This window comes from Microtus ochrogaster, chromosome 8, assembly GCF_000317375.1.
Source record: "Microtus ochrogaster isolate Prairie Vole_2 chromosome 8, MicOch1.0, whole genome shotgun sequence".
Taxonomy (NCBI): domain Eukaryota; kingdom Metazoa; phylum Chordata; class Mammalia; order Rodentia; family Cricetidae; genus Microtus; species Microtus ochrogaster.
In genome coordinates, this window is record NC_022015.1 from 72,957,056 (window position 1) to 72,979,666 (window position 22,611).

The 22,611-nt window shown below is 41.8% G+C and overlaps 1 protein-coding gene across 6 annotated transcripts in view; it reads left to right on the top strand.

Annotated features, from left to right (window-relative positions):
• The first annotated feature begins 831 nt into the window (after positions 1-831).
• Btrc (beta-transducin repeat containing E3 ubiquitin protein ligase) overlaps positions 832-22,611 on the top strand; it is a 185,688-nt gene continuing 163,908 nt past the window's right edge. For 2 of the 6 annotated variants that reach the window (XM_005352359.2, XM_005352360.3), the window contains exon 1: positions 836-1,003. In XM_005352359.2, coding sequence (XP_005352416.1) covers positions 956-1,003 — 48 coding nt within the window. In that variant the 5' untranslated portion in view covers positions 836-955. Of the gene's footprint in view, positions 1,004-1,376; positions 1,394-22,611 lie in introns of those variants that run through there. The other 4 variants (XM_026781185.1, XM_026781183.1, XM_026781184.1 and 1 more) reach the window with 3 other exon arrangements.

Here is a 22,611-nt window from a genome sequence, read left to right on the forward strand (position 1 = left end):
TGTAGACCAGGCTGGTCTCGAACTCACAGAGATCCGCCTGCCTCTGCCTCCCGAGTGCTGGGATCAAAGGCGTGCGCCACCACCGCCCGGCTCATTTTGTCATTTTCAAGGCCAAAGAAGCTATAGGTTGCATTTGCTTGATGGGGTCAGTGTATTTCATTGACTTAATACAGGATTTAGATTTCAGGGTTAGCAATGACAGCCCATATTTTCTGAGCGCTGAACTCAAGAATTTCCTGGACTGAGTTCTATCTGCCTCTGACTTGCTCTAGGGGAGAAAAGACTTTTCAGAAATGAGAGGCAATAGCTTAGGAAGACTTTGAAATCTTGCATTGGTGTCTAGGCTACTTCCACATACACACTGGGCTCAGAGGCCCTAGGTTTTAGACTTTCTGCTGTAACCCGATGTATATAAAATTTAGGAGGGTCCAGTTCTCCAAAATCAATTAGGGAGGCCCAAGGACCCTGAGTTCTCTCAGTTTTCCTCGTGTTTGGAGTACAGATGAAGCACTAGTCGCCATCTTGCTATCAAATGCTAGGCGAGCAGCCACGGGCGTCGTTCGGTAACCACGGTGACACCCTGGCTTCCCACTCTTAAAGGCTGGAAACTACAAATCCCGTCAGCCGACTTCCCCTCCTGGCTCTCGAGGGCTCCAGATTTGGCTTGCATACAGTCGCGACTATACGCAGGGACCCGCGGGAGTTGCTGTTCGCCGCGTGTTCTCGCCTTGCAACGCACGAGCCTCCAGAACTACAAGTCCCGTGAAGAAGTGGAGCGCGCACGCGCTGTGCCACGCGTCCTCCTCAGCACCCCCGACCCCCCCTCCCGCCCGTGCCAGGAGGTGAGAGAGGGCGGGGGAAGGAAGAGGAGGCGGGATCGGGGCGCTGCGTTGGCTGCGGCCTGGCACGAAAGGGGCGGCCCCGGCGGAGAGGAGACCCAGTAGCCCGGGCGATTATGGACCCGGCAGAGGCGGTGCTGCAGGAGAAAGCGCTCAAGTTTATGGTGAGGAGATGGTGCGGGCTGGGGAATGGTGGAGAAGGCGGCGTTGGCTCATCGCCGAGCTCAGGCCTGGGTCGCCCGCTCACCGCGGGAGGGGGCAGTGGGACCTGGGGCCAAGGCCGGTGGTGGAGAGGCGGAGGGAGGGACTAGACTGGAGCTCGGGGGAGGGGGCAGGAGGGTGCAGAGGGGACCCTGGGGTGGGGGCAGCAGCTCCGCCATCTTGTGGAAGAGAGGCCAAGTGACAGTGGGAGCGCATTCGAGGTGTGGGCTCCTGGCGGCGCGCGGGGCCCTGGAGGGAAAGGGGCGTGGGGACAGTTACTGAAGAGCGGAGGAACCGGGGTGGAGAGACGCCTGTGGACGCTGGCAGGGGCCTTCCCGGTGTCAGGGTTACGGGTAAGGCCTGGGAGAGGAGGTGCATCCAGGAGTGGGGAATAGTGGGGAGCTCAGAATAAAGGCAAGACAGACACTGGGGGCAGGGGAAAACTGGGCAAGGCTGGGTACTGATGGGTTTAACGGTGAAGGGGGAAAAGCCCAGGCTGGGGGAGGCAAGTAGTTTTGTAGAAGAGCTGGGAGGATAGCTTTTTGGCTAAGGGCGGAATCCCAGTTGGCCAAACTAATGTTGTCAAACTCTGGAAGAGAATAGTCCTTGAGTAGAAGATAAGGACTCAGACCTAGAGCTGTGGTGACAGTCCCTGGGAGAGAAAGGCACTGTTGTAAGCCAGAATTACAAATATCAAAAAGGAGATAGATACATGCTTTGCATTGCAGGGGAGGCAAGATTATAAGAAATGTAAGTACAGGCAAATGGGGACAAATTTAATAACCAATAGGAGAGAAGGCAAAACACAACTTAGGCCTTAAGTGGTAAGGCAGTAAAATGTGGAGGCCAGGTGCTGTTTCATTTTCTGGGAGAGGAAAGGCTTTGGGGAAATGCTAAGAGCCGTTAGAAATTCTAGAGAGGATGAGGAAAGAGGTAGAAAATACGCCAGGGTTAGTGGTTGCCCTGAGCTAGAGGTTTAAGCAGAGTGTAGGCATTGCATTTTGAGGGTATGTTTAGACCTCTAGACCCTGTTTCTTTAACTTTGTATGGGGCTTTTCCTTTGCTGTGCTTGTGTTTAGCAACCTGGGTTAGGCTGATATTTGATGCTTTTAATCTGATGCTTCTTGGATATCCTAGGTGTAAACCAGCCTCTGGTTACATCTAAAGACGATGGGATGCATAGATTTTTTTTTTTATCTTAACAGGTGGTCCTAGGGACTTTGGTATTATTTGCAATTATGTCTTTGTTTTTCAGAAGTAATTGTAACTCATCATTCCAAATAGCATTCTTTTATTGAATAGTTGTTTTTCATCTTTGCCTAAAATGCCATAACAAATTAGATAAATATAGACACCGACTCAGTTTAAAATTAGGTTTTAAATTGCCCCATTCATATTTATAGAAGCTGGTCAAGTTTAAGTTTTTATTTTGGGGGCTGGAGCAATGGCTCAGCATTGCTGCTCTCCTGGAGGATGAAGGCTCGAGTCCCTACACCCACGTGGTGGCTCACAGTGGTTTGTAACTCCAGTTCCAGGGGACCCGCCACCCTCCTGGCCTCCTTAAGCTGAAGGCTCACAAGTTGTGCACAGACATTCATATAGACAAAACATCCGCACACTTAATAAATGAATAAATACATTAAAAAGTTTTTGTATTAATACCTTCAAAAACACCTAACTAAAGTTTGTCATTAACAAAATTCTATTGAGCCTAAAGGTATTTCTTGCAGTTCTGGCTTGTGTTGACATTCTAAAATATTAAGAGACCCCATTCAGCCTGGCATGGTGGCTTACACTGTATAATCCAGCATTAAGAAGCTGAGGCAAGTCGGTTGAGGTGGCCCATGTCTTTAATCCCATCATTTGGGAGGCAGAGGCAGGTGGATCTCAGTTTAAGGCCTGCCTGACCTGCAGACTGAGTTCCAGGACAGCCAGAGTTACATAGTGAGTCCCTGTCTCAAAAATACAAATACAAAACAAAACAAAAAACAAAACAAAAAAAAAAAAAGAAAAGAAGAAACTGAGGCAGGAGTGTTACCATGAGTTTAAGGCCAGCTTGGGCTATAGAATTAGACCCTGTTTTGAAAGACCATAAACAAACAAGCTGAATGTGGTGGTGCATGTCTGGAATCCTAGCATTTGAGAGACTGAGGCAGAAGGATCTGGAATTCGAGACTAGCAAGTTAAGGCAGCTTGGGCTACTATCAGCAAAGAGACCTTGAAATTTGGGGACAGGGAATGGAAGTCAAAGTTGCTTTTATTTCTTCAGTCAGTTCAACATGGATTCAGAAAGCGCTCAGTGTGGTTTTCCACGTCAGAGGGTTGACTTCCAGTACAATCTTTTTTTTTTTTTTTTTTGGTTTTTCGAGACAGGGTTTCTCTGTGGCTTTGGAGGCTGTCCTGGAACTAGCTCTGTAGACCAGGCTGGTCTCGAACTCACAGAGATCCGCCTGCCTCTGCCTCCCGAGTGCTGGGATTAAAGGCGTGCGCCACCATCTCCCGGCTCCAGTACAATCTTGATAGTCAGATTTATGGAACAATGTATGGAATAAAGGGGCATTATGAGATCACCCCTTTTCGCTCCTGTAAGTCTCAGCCTAGGAAGGTTCGGAACTCCTTCAGCTGTGCTTTGTGCCAGTGAGTTAGGTGTTGAGAATGGCCTCCGGATTGAGTTAAGAGCACTTGGAGATGGCTCAGTAATAGCTCGTAGCTTCGAGGGTACCACACATTATTGAGTGTGGAGCCAGTCACTGGAGAAGCCAATTTTTCTTTAATTTTTAGTTACTTTTTGACCTTGCTATTGTGGCTGCTTTTTGAAGCAACTTGAAGAGAGTTGCTAAGAGTGACATCCCAATAAGAGAAGCAGAGCACAGAGATTTACTATCCTCGTTTGGCTCAGCCACAGCCCTATTATGAATCCAAGTAAGTCTCGACTTTCCCTTCGTGGCATTACCCTACTGCCTCTTCAGACTCAATTTTAAGATAAAGAAGGCATTGTATTTGATTGTATCAAATAGTTAATGCATAGTGCAAAGTGGAAGGGTTATTCGTTTAGTCAATTCTTTTAGTGAAATTTTTGGTGTTTTTCCTCAGTTGTTAATAACTTTGGTACAGTTTTTTTTTTTTTTTTTTTTTTGACAAGGTCTCTCTGTAGCTTTGGCTGTCCTGGAACTTTCTATGGAGACCAGGCTGGTCTTGAACTCACAGAGAACTGTCTGCCTCTGCCTCCTGAGTGCTGGAATTAAAGGCGTGTACCACCACATCCAATTCAGTTGAAAAAATTTAATGTTAAATTTGTTGAGAATGTCAACATGAAATTGAATATTGTCATGAATTTACTTAATATCACATTAATGTAGCACTTTGCTTACAATAAATTGTTATTAATGCTACTACTAATTTCAAGTAGACTATTAATACATGTTTTAGACTTAAAACTTGTCCTACAGTACTTATGAAAAGTAGTGTAAGCTGATTAACTTGTGAAAGCAGATAAGTAAGAAGAAAGCAGTAGTTTGCATTAAACAGTCTGTGTGCTGATGTCTCTCAGCTTTAGCAAGTCCTAAGGGCCTTTCTTCAGCCAATAAAAGTATAGAACCCCAGAAGAGATAAGGACTGAAAGAGAGCCTGAGCTGCAAAATGAGAAGGATGGAGAGGAGCTAGAGCACATGGCTATTTAGGACTGTATGGGGGAATAGAAAGATATACTAAGGGATAAATTGGTTTTGTTCCAGAAATAGGATAAATGTATTTTTTTCCAGCAGTCCCAAGATCAAGTGGGGAAAAATAATTTTAAGACATTTTGTTTCAAATAATGATCCAATAAGCAAAATATCATAAAGAGGCGAACATTGCTAATATGACATAATCCTATACTCCTTACATGTAGGAGGCAGAGACAGGAAGATGATGAGGTTGAGGCCAGACTTTGAGTTCAGATAGAGTCCAAAGCCTGCTTTTTCTTGTGCAAACCTTTGAGTATAGTGACTTGTGCTCCAAGGAAGAGTAGTGCAGGAAATAGGAAGTCCTTTTGTGCTAGATTTGAAGTTCAAGATAGGAAAACATAAAGAGAAAGCCTAATTGTGTAGTTATGGTTGAGTACAGTCAAGACTAATCTAAAATCAGCTGGTGGGGATGGAAAGTAACTTCTACCTATTGTAGCGAAGACTAGCATTAATGAACAGGAAGAAAAGAATTCCTGGGGGCTATCTTTTGCCATCTGCTGCCATAAATGCTATTAGTTGGGTATTCGGGCTACATGTACAAACTGAGATCAGTTGAGTTTGTGGGCAATAATACAGAATGCTTGGGAGGTGTCTTTGTTTGAAATGGACTTCTCAAGAAATTAGGAGTCTCTCTTGCATCAGTTGCTTCAAAGCTAATGCAGTAGAAATGATACTAGGTGTGCTTTAGTAGTCTCGTTTCCTGTGTGTGCCCGAGGTCAGCCCCAGGTGTCATTCCTCAGGAGCCGTCCATCTTGTTTTTTGAACCAAGAGTCTCTCTCTGGAGTATGGGGTTCACCTAGCCTAGTAGTGAGGATGAGTGGCTGTGGGGGGATGGTACCATGGAATGTTTTGTTACCATCTCTCCAGTGCTGGGATTCCAAGCTTGAACCACCATATCCAGTCTTCAGGCTTACAGCAACCACTGTCCCCACTGAGCTGCCTTCTTAGCCTTAGCCTTTCTTTACTTACTTGGGAAACTGTCTTAGGGTTGTCATTGCTGTAAAGAGACACCATGACCATGGCAACTCTCATCAAGGAAACATTTAATTGAGGTGGTTGCTTACAGTTTCAGAGGTTCAGTCCATTATCATCATGGCAGGGAGCATGATGGTGTGCAGGCAGACTCGATGCTAGAGCCGACAGTCCTGACATCTTGACTTAGAGGCAACAGGAAGTCGATGGACTGTCACACAGAGGGAAACTTGAGCAAAAGAGACCTTCCCCCACAGTGACACACTTCCTCCAATAAGGCCATGCTTTCTCAATAGGGGCCATTTTCTGTCAAAACACCACAGAAACATAGATTTTTAAAGTATTTAAAGACAAATTTATTTGTTTTTTTTGTTTTGTTTGAGACAGGTACTTTCTGTCCTTTTTAAAAAATTAATTTATTTTTATTTTATGTACATGGTGCACTGCCTGCATGTATGTCTGTGTGAGGGTGTTGGATCCCCTGGAACAACTTAGACAGTTGTGAGCTACTATGTCGGTGTGGGTGCTGGGAATTGAACCTCTGTCCTCTGGAAGAGCAACCAGCCTCCTGAATGCTGGGATTAAAGGTGTGCGCCACCATCATCCAGCAAATCTCCAGAATTTTACAATGGATTTCTTTAAATCAATGAGTTTGATTGCAAGTTGCATGGGCTACATTTGAAACCAACTCTATTTGTCAGTTTCTCTTTATCCTTTTCCTGTTACTTATTTGTTTACTAAGACAGGATCTCCATGTGTTGTTCAGAATGCTCTCAAGTTCTTGGTCTCAAGTAATCCTGCTTCAGTGTCTTGGAGCTCTCAACAGTGGGTACCACGCCTACCTTTCCAATTTAGTGTTCAGAAAGTTTCTTTTCTGCATCCTTTTACATAAATATCAGGATACAAAATTATAACAATTTTTTAAATTTCTTTGACAGACTCTCGTATAGTCCAGGCTTTGAGCTGTCTTTGTAGGTCAGAATGACCTTGAATTGTCTTTTTGCTGCCTACACTGCTTACATGTGATCACATGTGGTGCTTAATGATAATTCTTTGTGCCAATTTCCTCACTTTGGGTTTGTAAAAGATGTTTATAATAAATTAGTGAAAGTGAACTAATTAAGCCACACTTGGTGGTTCAGGTTGGGAAGCTGAGGCAGGAGAATCTTAGATTTGAGGACAGTTTGGGTTACAGAGTGAGTTTAAGGCCAGTTTGGGTGACTTAGAGAGATTTTGTCTCAAAAACTAAAAAGTGTTTCATGGAGCACTTGTTTAACATGTCAGGCCCTGAGTTTAACCCCTGGTGTCTGAAGAAAGAAGTGAGTTATAAATTATAAAGGGAAGATGTTATTTTGAAAGATGTTATGTTATTTGCTGTTAGGAATTTTTTTATTGCCTAATTATTGAACTTTCAGAAGAGACCACTTGTTAAAAGAGTCTTTCTCTGCTAAAGGTTGTTGAAGGAGGCCACTTTCATTCCTGGCTGCTCAGCCCCTAAATAATCACACAGAAACTATATTAATTAAATCACTGCTTGGCCTATTAGCTCTAGCTTCTTATCGGCTAGCTCTTACATATTAATTTAACCCATCTCCATTAATCTGTGTATCGCCACATGGTAGTGGCTTACCTGCTAAAGTTCAGGTGTCTGTCTCTGGTGGGGCTACGTGGCTTCTCTCTGATTCTACCTTCTTCCTCCCAGCATTCAGTTTAGTTTTCCCTGCCTACCTCTATTCCCTGTGCAGGCCCAAGATAATTTCTTTATTAACCAATGGTGTTCATAACAGAGGGGAATCCCATATCAAAAGGGAGACAGGACATTATGCAAAATCCTGGTCATATATAGATAAAACCTCCAATAAAAATAGGAGTATTAGGAAAGAAATGTCTTTGTGGTTTGGGATGTTGCTCCAGGCAGATAACTTGCTTAACATGTGGAGAGCTCTGGAGTGGATGCCCAGCTGTGTAAAAGCAACTACAACAATTCCCCCATAGTCTTTGTTATAGCCAGATACTTTCCAATCTTATTCTAGGGATACTGTATTTAGCACAGAAGTCCTTTTGACATATGAGAATCTGTTGAAGGTAAAATAGAATATGTTTACCGAAGTTTAACAATTTAATAATAACTCAGACAATGAAAAGCAATGTAAAAACTAGAGTTTGGTCCCCAGCACTCAAACAACATTTCCTTATCCTTAACAGGTCAGTTTTGGCATCCTAAAACAGGCAATGGAGGCTCCAAAGTCTATGAGAAAGGTGTCAGCCAGTTTTTTTCTACTGGCCACCTTGTACTTAGGGGGATCTCTGGATAGATCTCTGAATAGAGGAGCCTGATGCATATTCCCTTTAATTTCACAAAGCCCAAAAGAGAACATGGCTCAGATAACAAAAGTAACCTAGGTAGATTGAATTAATGTTGAACTAAGAATATGGTTGATCTCCAAGGTACTATCACCTTAGTGTATTACTATTTTACTTTATTCTCTCAATAACCCAGTGAGGCAGATTCAATACTATTATTTCTGTCATTTTTCATACAATAACTTGTTCAAAGTTACTCTGATAACAAGGAGTCTGAGATCAAACCCAGACAGCCTGATTCAGAGACTCCCATAGTGTACTTGTGTGTGTGTGTGTGTGTGTGTGTGCACATGCGTGCATGCGCGTATGTACAGAGGCCAGATGGGGGATTATTTACCTTCTCCCTGTTAAACAGGGTCTCTCAGAATTTAGAGCTTGCTATTTTTCATCTAGACTGTCATTCCAAATCCGAACAGTTCTCTTACCTCTGTCCTACCCCAGAACTGGAATTCTGAGATGATAACAGGCATGCCTGACTGGAGTTATAGGTAGTTGTGAGCTGTCCAGTGTCTGGGAATGAAACCCTTGTCCTCTACAAGAGCAGTACCCCACCCCCATCAATTGAACCTTGATGTATATTACTTTAAAAAGCCTCAAATTTATTTCCCTTTCTGACTCTGCTTGTGCCTTCAATACTTTCACAGCAATTTTCTGCTCCTCAGTAAGGTAACCCTTGATTCTGTCATGGACATAGCACACATAGGTTCTGCTGACGTGCTCCTTTGTTTTAGACAATGTCATAAAAAACTTTAGGTCTTACGTAAGAACTGTAGGCAGAGACTGCTTGTTCCTTTCTTGGCTAGCCAGACGCAAATAATAATACAGAAACTATATTAATTACAACGGTGTTTAGCCAATAGTTTAGGCATATTTTTAGCTAACTCTTACATCTTAAATTAACCCATTTTTATTAATCGATGTATTGCCATGAAGCTGTGGCCTTTCAGTAAGGTGGCTGGTGCCTTTCTCCTTTGGCAGCTACGTGGCATCTCTCTGACTCCGCCTACTTTCTCTCTATATCTCTGTTCAGATTTCCTGCCTGTCTTTACTAAGCCATGGGCTGAAACAGCTTCTTTAATAACCAATGGTAGTAAAGCATATTTATAACATACAGAGTGGAATCCCACATTAAAGAACCCTCAGAAGTCTGCCTGGGCACACACTGTATGCATATTTTGGTGCTTTCTCAACCTTCTTTGTTTCAAGGTAAAAAAATCCTATCGTCAAGGGTTCAAGACAGTCTAGTTTTGTTAGAGGCCTTATTATTATAGGAAAGCCTTCGACAGACCACTCTGAGTGCCTCCAAGAACCTTCCTCAGAAGAGCACAGTACATGCTCCTAACCACTGAGCCATATTTCTAGCCCACATTGCATTATTTTCTTGTTAGGTGGTAACCTTAGTGGAATAGTTACTGTCTGAACTTACAGGTATGTTTTCTGATCATTTGAATTATCCATGGGAATTTGAGATGTTGCAGTTGACATGTATTAGCACATGCTATGATATATTTTTCTTCAAAACAGTCTCATGTATCTCGGGATAGCTTTAGACTTGCTGCTGAGGATGTCCTTACAGTTTTGATTTCACTGCCTCCCTTCTGAGTGATGGAGTCATAGGTGTGTGCCACCATGCACCCTTTACAGAGTACTGAGATCAAACCCAGGGTTCTGTTGCCCTAGGCAAACACTCTAGCAACTGCTACATCCCCAGTTCTAGTTATTTTTACTTAATAGAGAACTATAAAGTATGTTGAGCATGCAGTAGATGTTATCATAAACTTGTGAGCTTTGAGGGTTATTTAATCTAGATGGGCTTCATTGGGTGACTTTTTTTTTTTAACATGCTTGGAATTCAGAAGGAAAAGGTAGTGACTTCCTAGAGAAAGCCCTTCTCAGTCATAAGAATGACAGTGAACTTGGTTAATCAAGTGTCTTTCAATCATTGCTTGTGTATAATAACTGCTAAATATTATTGACCAAAGCCAGGCACATGATCAAGATGTAAATAAAGTGGAGGAAGGAATAATTTGCATGTAATCTACATTAATAATATATATTTTTCTCCCAGCACTTGGGAGGCAGAGGCAGGCGGGTCTCTATGAGTTCGAGGCCAGCCTGGTGTACAAGAGCTAGTTCCAGGACAGGCTCCAAAGCTACAGCGAAACCCTGTCTCAAAAAACAAAACAAAACAGAACAAAAAAATAATTAGAGTCCCAGCATTTTAAAAGAGGTATTCAGGGGCTGGAGAGATGGCTCAGCGGTTAAGAGCACTGACTGCTCTTCCAGAGGACCCGGGTTCGATTCCCAGCACCCACATGGCAGCTCACAACTGTCTGAAAATGTAGTTCCACGAGATCTGACACCTTCACACCAACGAACATAATAAAGTTAAATAAGTAAATAAAAGTTTAAAAAAAAAATAAAAATAAAAAAAAAAAATAAAATAAAAGAGGTATTCATTTTGTGTGTATTTGCACCACTTATTTGCAGTTCTTGTGGAGACCAGAAGAGGGTGCTGTATCACCTGGAACTGGAGGTTAAGACAGTTGTGAGCCACCTGACATGGGTGCTAGGAACTGAATTTGAGTCTTCTGGAAGAGTAGCAAGGTGTTTTTGTTTTTGGTTTTTGTTTTTGTTTTTTTTTTTTAAATCAAGCCATCTCTCCAGCCCTGGTATCTTTATTTAGGTTTTTTTTTTTTAATTTTACTTTTCTCTCTCTCAGTCATTCAGTCTGTCCCTCTTTCTAGTGCTGTAACTCAACCTTTGCACTTAATATGCATTAGACAGGTGCTCTACCACTGAGCTACATCTTCAACTTTGATATTTAGATTTTTAAACTCTTCTTCATCCCCTCCCTCTTCCCCTTTTTCTTAGATTTGGCACAAATACCTTTACCCATTGGATCATCTTGCTGAATTTTGTTTGTTTTTGTTTTTTGAGACAAGGTTTCTCTATGTACCTTTGAGATCTGCCCTGGAACTCACTCTGTAGACCAGATTGGCCTCGAACTCACAGAAATACGCCTGCCTCTGCCTCCTAAGTGCTGGGATTAAAAGCATGTGCCACCACTGCCCCCTGTTTAATTTTTTTTTAAAGGTGTTATGTAATCCTGGCTAGCCGCAAACTCATTTATGGTTGAGAATGTCCTTAAACTTTTTTGGGGGATGAGGAGTGTGTTTTAAGACAGGGTTTTTCTAAGTAGTCCTGGCTGTCCTGGAACTCACTCTATAGATCAGGCTGGCCTTAAATTTACAGAGATCCACCTGATCCTTGAACCTCCCGTGTTCCCTTAAGAAGTACTGAGATTACTGCCAAGAGGCTCCTACTGCCCTCCCTCTCTCCCTCCTCCAACCTTCCCTCCCTCCATTCCTTTCTTTTTCTTTGTGTGTATGTGTGTTTGTGTTCAGATGATCAAGGATCACAGGAATTTGTATTTGTAGGCAAGTGGTCTACCACCAAGTCATATCCCTTAGGTTCTTTCTTGCTCTCTTTTTAAAAAATAATTTTATGAGTATAGCAGAATATCATTAGGAATCATTTCATGGACTTTTTTCTCTGTGTATATGTTATGGCTGTCAACTTGGTGATTTTTTGAGGGGGGTTCCTAAGAATGGGAGTGGGTGTATCTCTTGACTCTTTTACCTCTTCTTGGGACTCTTTTCCTCTTATTGGGTTGCCTTGTCCAGCCTTGATATGAAGGTTGTGCCTTGTTTTGTTTCATCCTGGTTATCTGTCAGTCTCTTTGAGAGCTACTCTTTTCTGAAGAGTAAACAGAGGGAGTGGATCTGGGGGAGACTGGGAGGAGGAGAGGGAGGGGAAACTGGTCAGAGAGGAGAATCTATTTTCTATTTTTTTCCTGTTTTTGAGACAGGGTTTATCTGTGTAACTCTGACTGTCCTGGAACTTCTTGAACTCACAGAGATCCACCTGTCTCTGCCTCCTGAGTGCTAGGATTAAAGACATGTGCCACCACTGTGAGGCTGAGAATCTTTTTTTTTTTTTTTTTTTGGTTTTTCGAGACAAGGTTTCTCTGTGGTTTTGGAGCCTGTCCTGGAACTAGCTCTGCAGACCAGGCTGGTCTCGAACTCACAGAGATCCGCCTGCCCCTGCCTCCCAAGTGCTGGGATTAAAAGCGTGCGCCACCACCGCCCAGCTGAGGCTGAGAATCTATTTTCAATAAAAAATAAAATAATTTTATTGAGATCAGGCATTCTTTCTTTTTCTTTTCAGATTCTTTTTTCTTTTTTGAAAGACTAGCTTTCACTATGTATCCTTGGTTGTCTTGAATTGACAGAGATTAACTTCCTCTGCCTCCTGAGTACTGGGATTAAAGGCTTTTGACCACCATGCCTGTCCAGACCATCTTGGTATGTGATTCAGGCTAGCCTAGAACTCACTAAGTAGCCAAGGCTGGCCTTGAACTTTCTGTCTTGCTTCAGTTTCCAGGTGCTTGGATTACAGTGTTCATTCCCAGGCCTACGCTCTATTTCTCATTTTCTTCCCCTGTTCCAGTTGCTGCACATTCTTGGAATAATCAGTGTGACGTAGTGGAGTGCATCCCCACCCTCCCCATACAGGGTTTCTCTGTGTAGCTCTGGGTGTCCTAGAACTTGCTCTGCTCTATAGACAACTGTTTGCTTCTCCTTATGAAGTGCTGGGGTTAAAGGCGTGTTCCACCACTGCCTGGCCAGTGCAGCTCATTGTAGCTAGTCTAGTGGGTGAATGCTGCTGTTATACTGTTTTAATTTGCCCTTCTTTGGCAACTGATGTAAACAAGTACCTTTCCAGGTTCCCTGACTTTATAGGCTTCTTTAATGAAGTGTTTAAGTCTTGAACTTTTTTTTTTTTCCTGTTGGATTGTTTGTGTTTGTCTTACTGACTTGTTCTGGTTTTGCAAAAATACAAATCCTTTGTCATATTTTTGGTATTTTTAAAGAACAGAATGTTTTGTTTTCAGATTTTTCACTTGAGGGATCAATTAAAAAGTATATTTTTGTACTACCTACAGAGTTCACAGGGTCAGCAGTTTTTTCTTTCTACACACTAATATGTAAAAAGAATGAATAATGGAGAATACAGCTTTGCAGTAGAACACTTGCCTTAAGTGATACCCTAGGTTCTGTCCTTGCATAGCAAAATAAATAACCAAAAGTAAAAGAATGGCAACCATTAGCTCTATTATTTTTAAAAAGAAAATGCTTTAATGGTCATTTCCCCAAATATGAAGGATATAACCACAGAATAGAAAAAAGTGTAAACATTTTTAAATTAAGTAGCTTAATGTCCATCTTTGCACATTGAAGCAGGCAAGGATATCCAATTCTTTTCTTCCTGTTTAAAATTTTATTTAGGATACTAATCATTTGACTTTTAGGTAGGGGGTTTGTCCTAGACTCTCTGGGTTAGATTCATTCATTCACAAGGGTCTCCAGATAGATAAAGGAAGCCTCAGTGAGTAAAAAGCACTTTATATATAAGTAGGATGACCTGAGTTCAGTCTCCCATCCCTGGAACCCATGTTAAAAACCTAGATGTTGTGGCCCCATTGTAATGGTGAGATGGGAGTACTGAGCTTGGCAGACATGAAAGACCCTGTCTTAGCATGACGGAAGGAGAGAACAACTTCTGACCTCCACATGTGCACCAGGTCATGAATGTCTGTAGGCGGAGTCTGCTTATTTATTCCTGGCCGCCCAGATCCCAAATAATCACACAGAAACTATATTAATTTCAATACTGTTTGGCCAATAGCTTAAGCGTATTTCTATCTAGCTTTTACATCTTAAATTAGCCCATTTCTATTATTTTATATTTTACCACAAGGCTCGTGGTTTAGTGGTACCAGCGTGGGTGTGTTTTTCCTCTGGAGGCTAGTGGCTTCTCATTGACTCTGCCTACTTTCTCCTCTCTCTTGCTTGGAATTTCTGCCTTGCTTTATTTTGTTAAGCCATTGGCTGAAAATAGCTTCATTATTAACCAGTAGTAATAAAAAATATTCACAGCATACAGAGGGGAATCCTACATTACTTCCCCTTTTTTGTCTAAATGAAGAGGAAGGTTTTAACTTTAACATAGCAAGATTACATACAACAAAACAGTTTCTAGCAAGAATTATAGTTACAATATTTATATATAATTTGTCTTTTATCATAACTAAGGAAAACTATAACTATTCTTCAACTCCATCAAAGACTCCAGAAGGCTATAATATTATCTTAGAAAATAGGAAGTACATTATAAGCAACTTCCAAAACTCTAGAATTGATAGACATATTGCTGCCTGGACCATTACCCAAAATTCTTCTGTAATATTGGGGCACCCATCATCAGCCTACAGGCCCATATTATCTGGCAGACTTTTCCATGAAGCAGGAAATTTCAAAGACAGTTGCACCTATATTGGCTGTTTGTTAGTCACTTTCTTCTGTGTTCTGCAGAATGTCTGGCAGACTCTTTAACGAAGCAGGAATCCTGAAAGACTGTCTTGCCTTTAGGCAAGTTCAGCAGTCATTTTTCTGTGGGTCCTGCATGTCCAGTCATACAGTATAACATCAGGCAGTCCAGGAAAGAGCAGTTTCTTGCCCAGATGACTAGCAAACTCCTTAAGGAGCCTCTTCTATGCCCACCATCCTCTAATAATCCAAGTATATTGGTGCTTCCAGGAGCAGATATGCCTCCATGAAAACTCCCAAATTCTTAAAACATTTTAAATGCCATATTCTGTTAGTCTTTGAAAGGTTTGAAGAATACCTATCCATCTGAAATATATCTCTGTACATCTAGAAAAGTAGCTAACATGACTAAACCTTGAGTATTATAGATGGCTATTAACCTCTATTTCTTAATTAGCATTACATTTTTAAATGAGTTGTACAAACCTTACTCAGGAGCTGAAATATACATATAACAAAATTGACCTTAAATTTATATCAATAGACCAAAATCCATTCCAGTGCAAAGTGTTCATCTCTATACCATATCCCCCTTTAAATGTAAACAGGCATTTATAAACAGTATTTGGGAATTTTGACATAGTTTTCTCCATACTACTTCCTGCTTTTTGTTGGGCAAAGTAGTTTTGGAGTTCACAAAGACTTTTTAGGGGATCTTGATCCTTCAAACCACATTAGTCTGGAAGGAATCCACAGTTTCTCATCTTCTGTGGAAACAAAAGTAGAACCTCTTTTCCAAAGCAACATAATCTTAGACTCAAATTTTGGAAGCAAGATACCTTTAAAGTATATATGTTGGTTTAGCTTAGCGACCCGTACAATGAAATGTCTCTCTGTACTTACCTCCTTCACAGTCAAAAAATTCAAAGAAAACACAATAATACAGACTCTCTGTTATATTACATCTTTACGTGGTTTATTTTTCTTTATTCCTTTAATCTATGACTGACTGTACTGTGTCTCTTCAAAGACTTTGTTTTTTAAAATTATTTCTTTTTATAACTGTCTACAATCTTTTTCTTCTCTCTCTCAGGCCCACGTACATTTATCCAACACTGTGACCTATTTAGAGGTCTTTTCCATCTGTATTTGTCTTTATTGCATATCTGTAATAATTTTTTGACTAGGAGTGCTTTTTTTTAAAATGCCAAGCGACCATGACTAGGACCAACTCCGTGGTCTTGCCTGTTGGCTCCTCTGTCTACAATTGCCCACACAAAAACATGCACAGACACAGACACTAATCTAAAAAAAGAATTAGAAAATGTGTGAGGGAGGCAGACGAGGTTAAGATGGTGCTTTGTGAACATTCCACCAGCTCTTGTTGACTTATAAGATGATAATATGAGATTTAGAAGCTGGAATACTGGCAAGAGAAGGTCTCCGGGATGGAATTGGATATGGCTTCAGGAATGCCTTCCTTTCAGGCTGGTCAGACCCATTTCAGATGTCTACCTACAGATGTAAACTACCAAGTTGTGTTATTTGTAAGTATGTGCCATAGAAAGCTAATACAGTCTTCCAATGGAAGATACTTTAATTGCTATGCATGTGTGTGCATGTGTTTGATTGTGTGCACATGTGCATGTGTGTGCTTTGTTGCCCAGGGTGGCCTGGAACTCACTGTCTTCCTACCTTAGCCTTTTAAGTAGTTGGAATTACAGGTGTATAGCACTGCACCTACCTTCCATTAACATTTTTTTTCAAGACAGGGTTTCTCTGTTGCTTTGGTGCCTGTCCTGGAACTAGCTCTTGTAGACCAGGCTGGCCTCGAACTCACGGAGCTCTGCCTGCCTTTGCCTCCCGAGTGCTGGGATTAAAGGCGTGCATCACCACCGCCCGGCTCCATTAACATTTTGAGTCAGTCTCAGATACATGTCATTTCTTCCTGAAACATGAAGACTAAATAGTTTTCTTATGATCACTAAATACTGTAATATGCATTTTATACAAGCAAAAACACTGTATAACTCTGAACATCAAAATTTGGAAATCAGGCTGGGGAGATAGCACAGTGGATAAAATGTTAGCCAGATGAGCCTGACTATCTGACTTTGGGTCTCCAGAACACACATAAAAGCTAGATTCAATAGCATGAATGTGTGTAATCCCAGGATGCCTGTTTAGGGGAGATGGTAGGTAGAGATGGAATTGCCAGCTTGGTTATGGTGCTTTGAAAGAAAATGACTCCCAAAGGTAGTGATAACTGTTAGGAGGTATGGCTTTGGTGGAGGAAATGTGTCTTTGTGGAGGAGGACTTTCAGTATTCATAATATGCTCAAGTCATGCCCAGTGTCTCAGACCACTTCCTATTGCCTGAATGTCAAGATGTAGGCCTCTCAGTTCCTGCTCCAACATGGTGATAATGGTCTTAACCTTTGAAACTGTAAGACATCCAGTTAAATGTTTTTCCTTTATAAGAGTTGCCATGGTCATTGTGCCTTTTCACAGCAGTAGAAACCCTAACTAAGACACTGGTGTTCCCAACAAAAGAGACCCTGTTTTGTTTTTTTGTTTTTTTTTCCAAGACAGGGTTTCTCTGTGGTTTTGGAGCCTGTCCTGGAACTAGCTCTTGTAGACCAGGCTGGTCTCGAACTCACAGAGATCCGCCTGCCTCTGCCTCCCGAGTGCTGGGATTAAAGGCGTGCGCCACCACCGCCTAGCCAAGAAACCCTGTTTTGAGGAAGATGGAGGGTGAGGACTAACATCCAGAATTGTGCCCTGAAACCCACAGAAGCCATGACACATATATACATACATTCATACATACATACACAGATGGACACACATGCACAGGTATATATCATACACATTTAGGAAGTTGGAAATGAACATGTTACAGTACAGATACAGATTTGGTCTTCAGACCTTATTCAGATTCTGCTCATTCCAAGCCGGGCGATGGTGGCGCACGCCTTTAATCCCAGCACTCGGGAGGCAGAGGCAGGCGGATCTCTGTGAGTTCGAGACCAGCCTGGTCTACAGAGCTAGTTCCAAGGACAGGCTCCAAAACCCCAGAGAAACCCTGTCTCGAAAACCCAAAAAAAAAAAAGATTCTGCTCATTCCAGTAATGGGCTTTGTAACAAAAAATTCCAGTTCAACCAGGTATGATAGTACATAACTTTTGTTTTTCAAGCCAGGGTTTCTCTGTGTAGCCCTGGCTACTCACTCTGTAGACCAAGACTGACCTCAAACTCAGAATCTTCCTGCCTCTGCTGCTTTAATCATGAGTGCTGGCCACTTTAATCATGAGTGCCGGGACATTTGACTTAATGGGAAACACATTTTAATCTAGCCCTCAGGAGATTAAAGCAGAAGGACTGCAAGTTTGAGGTCAGAGATCATCGTGGGCTGTATTTGTGGGGTTGAGACCATTCTGAGCTACAAAGAAATATCGACTCTATACATTGAATAAAATCGTTCTGACTCTTTAGTCTCTTTCAGTCTGGAAATGTTCTTATCTGTTCTCTGACACGGCTATGGTACTCTTGAGAGTGATGGGCTCAGCTGGCTCTGATGGTTCACACCTATCATCCTAGCATTCAAAGATTCTCGGATAGGTGAAATGTTGCAAATTTAAGACCAGTGTGTGATACATGATTAAATCTAGCCTAGCCTAGGCTAAGGAATAAAGTCTTCACACACACATGCCCCATTATATAGAAATGTGGATGGGTGGGCACACGCATAACAGTTTGAGGAGGGTGTCAGTTATTTTCTATCACTGTTATTCTTTTGAGGTAGAATCTCTTTTTGAATTTGAACCTCGCTTTTTTTTTTTTTTTACCTATGCTCCAGCAATCCTGTATGCACACCCTACACAGCACTAGGGTTATAGACTCTTGTGAGACCACTTCCAGCTTGTTACGTGGTTGTAGAGATGCTCACAACCCAGGTTTTTTTAGGTTGTTCAGCAAGTGCTTATAAATACTGAGCCATCTCTTCTGAAAACTTTTATCTTTCAAAGCAAAGAGCCAGGTGTAGTGGTATATGCCTGTAATCCCAGCACTTGACTATCTGTATTTGTCAGGAGGACCAAGAGTTCAAGGCTAACCTTGGCTACATAGTGATGTCACTATGCCGGCCTATGCTATCTATACAAGACACATTTCAAAGTACAGCCCTACCCAAAACTAACAAACACCTCCTTCCAAAGACAACAAGCCCAAACCGAACAAGGAAAAACTTGGTTTCAGTTACATGATCAGTGTGTTGACGTTTCAAACACTACTCCTGGTGTTGTTACAGAAGAATATTAGCTTACTGTTCCAGCCCATTGATATATTTTTCACTAGACAATACAAAGCCTAGAAGCAGGCTGGTAGAGTAGCCCACTCCTAATCTCATGCTAATGTCTACATTTGTCTTTTTTGAGAAGATGAGAGAACAGTTCTTAGTCCCCAAAATTACCTATTGTCATGACCACAACTGCCATAACCCAGTCTCCTTCTGGGTCTCTTATTCCCCACCAGCAGCTCCAGCTTCCTTAGGCCCCAACCCTTACATGCTTCATCTTTTGCCCAGAACTGAGATTTGTTTTTCTATTTATTTGTTTCTTTTATTTTTGAGATAGCATCTCCTGTAGCTCAAGATGGCTTTAAACTTGCAGTGTAGCCAAACTTGATAAGTAGCTGAGGATGACATTGAACTCCTGGTCTGTCCTGCCTCTCCCTTCCAAATATTGAGGTTATAGGTATGTACGATCACACTGGGTTTAGAACAGAGATCTTAACGCTGTTGAGTTTTATAATCCATGCAATAGTAATTTTATTTATTTATTTATTTATTTATTTATATATTTATTTTTTGAGACAAGGTCTCTGTAGCCTTGGCTGACCTGGCCCTCCCTATGTAGACTAGGCTGACCTAAAATTCACAGAGACTTCCCTGCCCTTGCTTGTAGTGCTAGGTTCAAAGTAGAAAGGTGTGCACCACCGTACCTATAGACTTTATGTAATTTTCTTATTTGAGACATGGTAGTAGCTCAGGTTGGCCTTGCTCACTGTCCTCCATCTTAGTTTCCCAGATGTTGGGATTACAGGTGTGTGTCACCACATGTGGCATGCAAATATTTTTAAAGAGTTTGTTACTGAATGTCCATGATCTTTCAAGGTTGTGTAAGGTAAACTTGAGACTTGTATATGAAGCTTCAGTACAGAAAGCCATTATCGAGGTACATATTGAGGATGAGAAAGAACCACTTAAAAATTTCCACATTCTCCCATTTCCCTCCCCCTTCTTCCACTCTCCCTCTCTCACCTTCTCCAGTCCTAAGAGAAGTGAGGGTGCCCTGCCCTCTCCATCCAGGTCTAAGAAGGTATGCATCCAAACAGACTAGGCTCCCAAAAAGCCAGTCCATGCAGTAGAATCAAAACCCGGTGTCATTATCATTGGCTTCTCAGTCTGCCCTCATCGTCAGCCACATTCAGAGACTCCAGTTTGATCACATGCTCATTCAGTCCTAGTCCAGCTGGCCTTGGTGAGCTCCTTTTAGATCAGTCCCACCGTCTCTGTGGGTGGACACACCCCTCGTGGTCCTGACTTCCTTGCTTATGTTCTCCCTCCTTCTGCTCTTCATCTGGGCCTTGGGAGCTCAGTCCAGTGCTCCAATGTGGGCCTCTGTCTCTATCTCCATCCATCACCAGATGAAGGTTCTATGGTGACATGCAAAATATTCATCAGTGTGGCTATGGGACAAGGCCAGTTCAGGCACCCTCTCTTCTGCTGTCCAAAGACTTAGCTGGGGAAATCCCCTTGGACACCTGGGAACCCCTCTAGAGCCAAGTCTCTTGCCAACCCTAAAATGGCGCCCTTTAGTTAAGGTATCTTCTTCCCTGCTCCCATATCCACCCTTCCTCCATCTCAACCATCCCATTCCCCCAGGCTCTCCTCAATCCTCCCCTTCTCTCTCCCCATCTCCCCTTCCCTCCAATCCACCCCCACCCCCATGCTCCCAACTTTTGCCCAGCGATCTTGTCTACTTCCAATATCCAGGAGGATAAATATATGTTTTTCTTTGGGTTCACCTTCTTATTTAGCTTCTCTAGGATCATGAATTATAGGCTCAATGTCCTTTGTTTATGGCTAGAATCCACTTATGAGTGAGTACATACCATATTCCTCTTTTTGGGTCTGGGTTATCTCACTCAGTAAAGTGTTTTCTATTTCCATGCAAAATTCAAGATGTCATTGTTTTTTACCACTAAAGTGTATATGTGCCACACCTTTATCCATTCTTCTATTGAGGGGCACCTAGGTTGATTCCAGGTTCTGGCTATTACAAATAGTGCTGCTATGAACATAGTTGAACAAATGCTTTTGTAGTATGATTGGGCATTTCTTGGGTATATTCCCAAGAGTGGAATTGTGGGATCCTGAGGTAGATTGACTCCCAGTTTCCTGAGAAACCACCACACTGATCCACTTAAGTTTTTTCTTGTAGTGTCTTTTGTGCTTAGTTTGAGTATTTCTGGCTCAATAAGTATTTATTTTAAGAGTTTCCATAGGTGGTCAAGTTGACTTTGAGCTCATAGCATTCCTCCTGCCTCATTGTTGAGTGTTGAGATCAGGCATCTAGTCCCATTCCCATTTTACAATGATCTTGAGCAAGATGGCCAATATCTACTTATCTTCTGTTCCTGGTCGTGCAGAGCAGTGTACGACCTTGCTTATTTTTGGGAACTACTTCAGAAAGTCAAGGTAACCTTTCTCTTGAGTTATATACTTGCTTGGCATCTACCGCATTTCCCATGATAGAAAGCAAAAGTAAGTGATTGGTAATTAAATGTTTAGTGTTTATTTAGTTGGTATTAGCTTGAGGTTAAGCTTGTTTAATCAGTGAATATGGAAGAATTATGCTTTGTACAGTCTGAGTGCATGCTTGTTGATGATTGGTATGTTACTCTCATTTTATGAGACTGGAGCATAATTTCCTTTTTTAATGATTGCAGAGTTTTACAGTTACTGAATCTGTTTTGATGGTGTTCCTTATGCCAGTCCTTTCTTTGCTACCAAGTCTCAGTTAGGAAATAGCCTCCTCATTATAACTTGTTTGCATGGGAGAATATAAACCACTTGGAAGCAGTTTTCGGTAATTTATTGCTGTAGAAATAGATTGTCAGGTGGTGGTATTCAGGCTTAGTTTTTGTGTAATTTAGAAAAGGTGACTTAAGTAGAACATTTGGTATATCTTTTTTAAATTGGAGTTAATTATAATGACAGTTAATTATGAGCTCCTTTTTATTCTCAGAATGTTGCCCAACTGTAACAAATTTGGCACGATTTGAGTTAAAAACAGACAATTTAAAAGTCAAATGAATCAGTTGAAAGGAATCCTGCCTCTTGAAATTCAGGCTCTAAGAGCTTGTTTCGTTTCGTTTCTCTCTCTCTCTCTCTCTCTCTCTCTCTCTCTCTCTCTCTCTCTCTCTCTCTCTCTCTCTAACCTGCAGTCATTTCCAGGCATGGGATTTAGAAAACCACAATGCACAGGGTGTGATGATGCATACTTAATCCCAGTGCCCAGGAGACAGAAGCCTCTATGTAGCAAATTCTAGGCCATCCAGAGCTACAAAGTGAGATTGTGTCTCAACAATATGAACAATGGGCGTGGAGGTGGGGCAAGGAGGGGGAGAAAGGAACTGCAATGGATGATTTTTACTTTTATTGGAGTTGAAAGTACAAACTTTTTTTATTGATATTTATTGAGCTCTACATTTTTCTCTGCTCCCCTCCCTGCCTCTCCCCTCCCCCTTCAGCCCTCCTTCAAGGTCCCCATGCTCCCAATTTACTCAGGAGATCTTGTCTTTTTTTACTTTCTACTTTCCATGTATATTAGATCTATGTAAGTCTCTGGGATTGTGGTTTGTAGGCTGGCTTTCTTTGCTTTATGTTTAAAAACCACCTATGGTAGAATTCGGCATTGAAACCATCTGGTCCTGGGCTTTTTTTGGAAGGGAGATTTTTGATAACCGTTTCTAATTCTTCGCGACTAACAGGTCTATTTAGATCATTTACCTGGTCTTGGTTTAGCTTTGGTATCTGGTACTTATTTAAAAAAA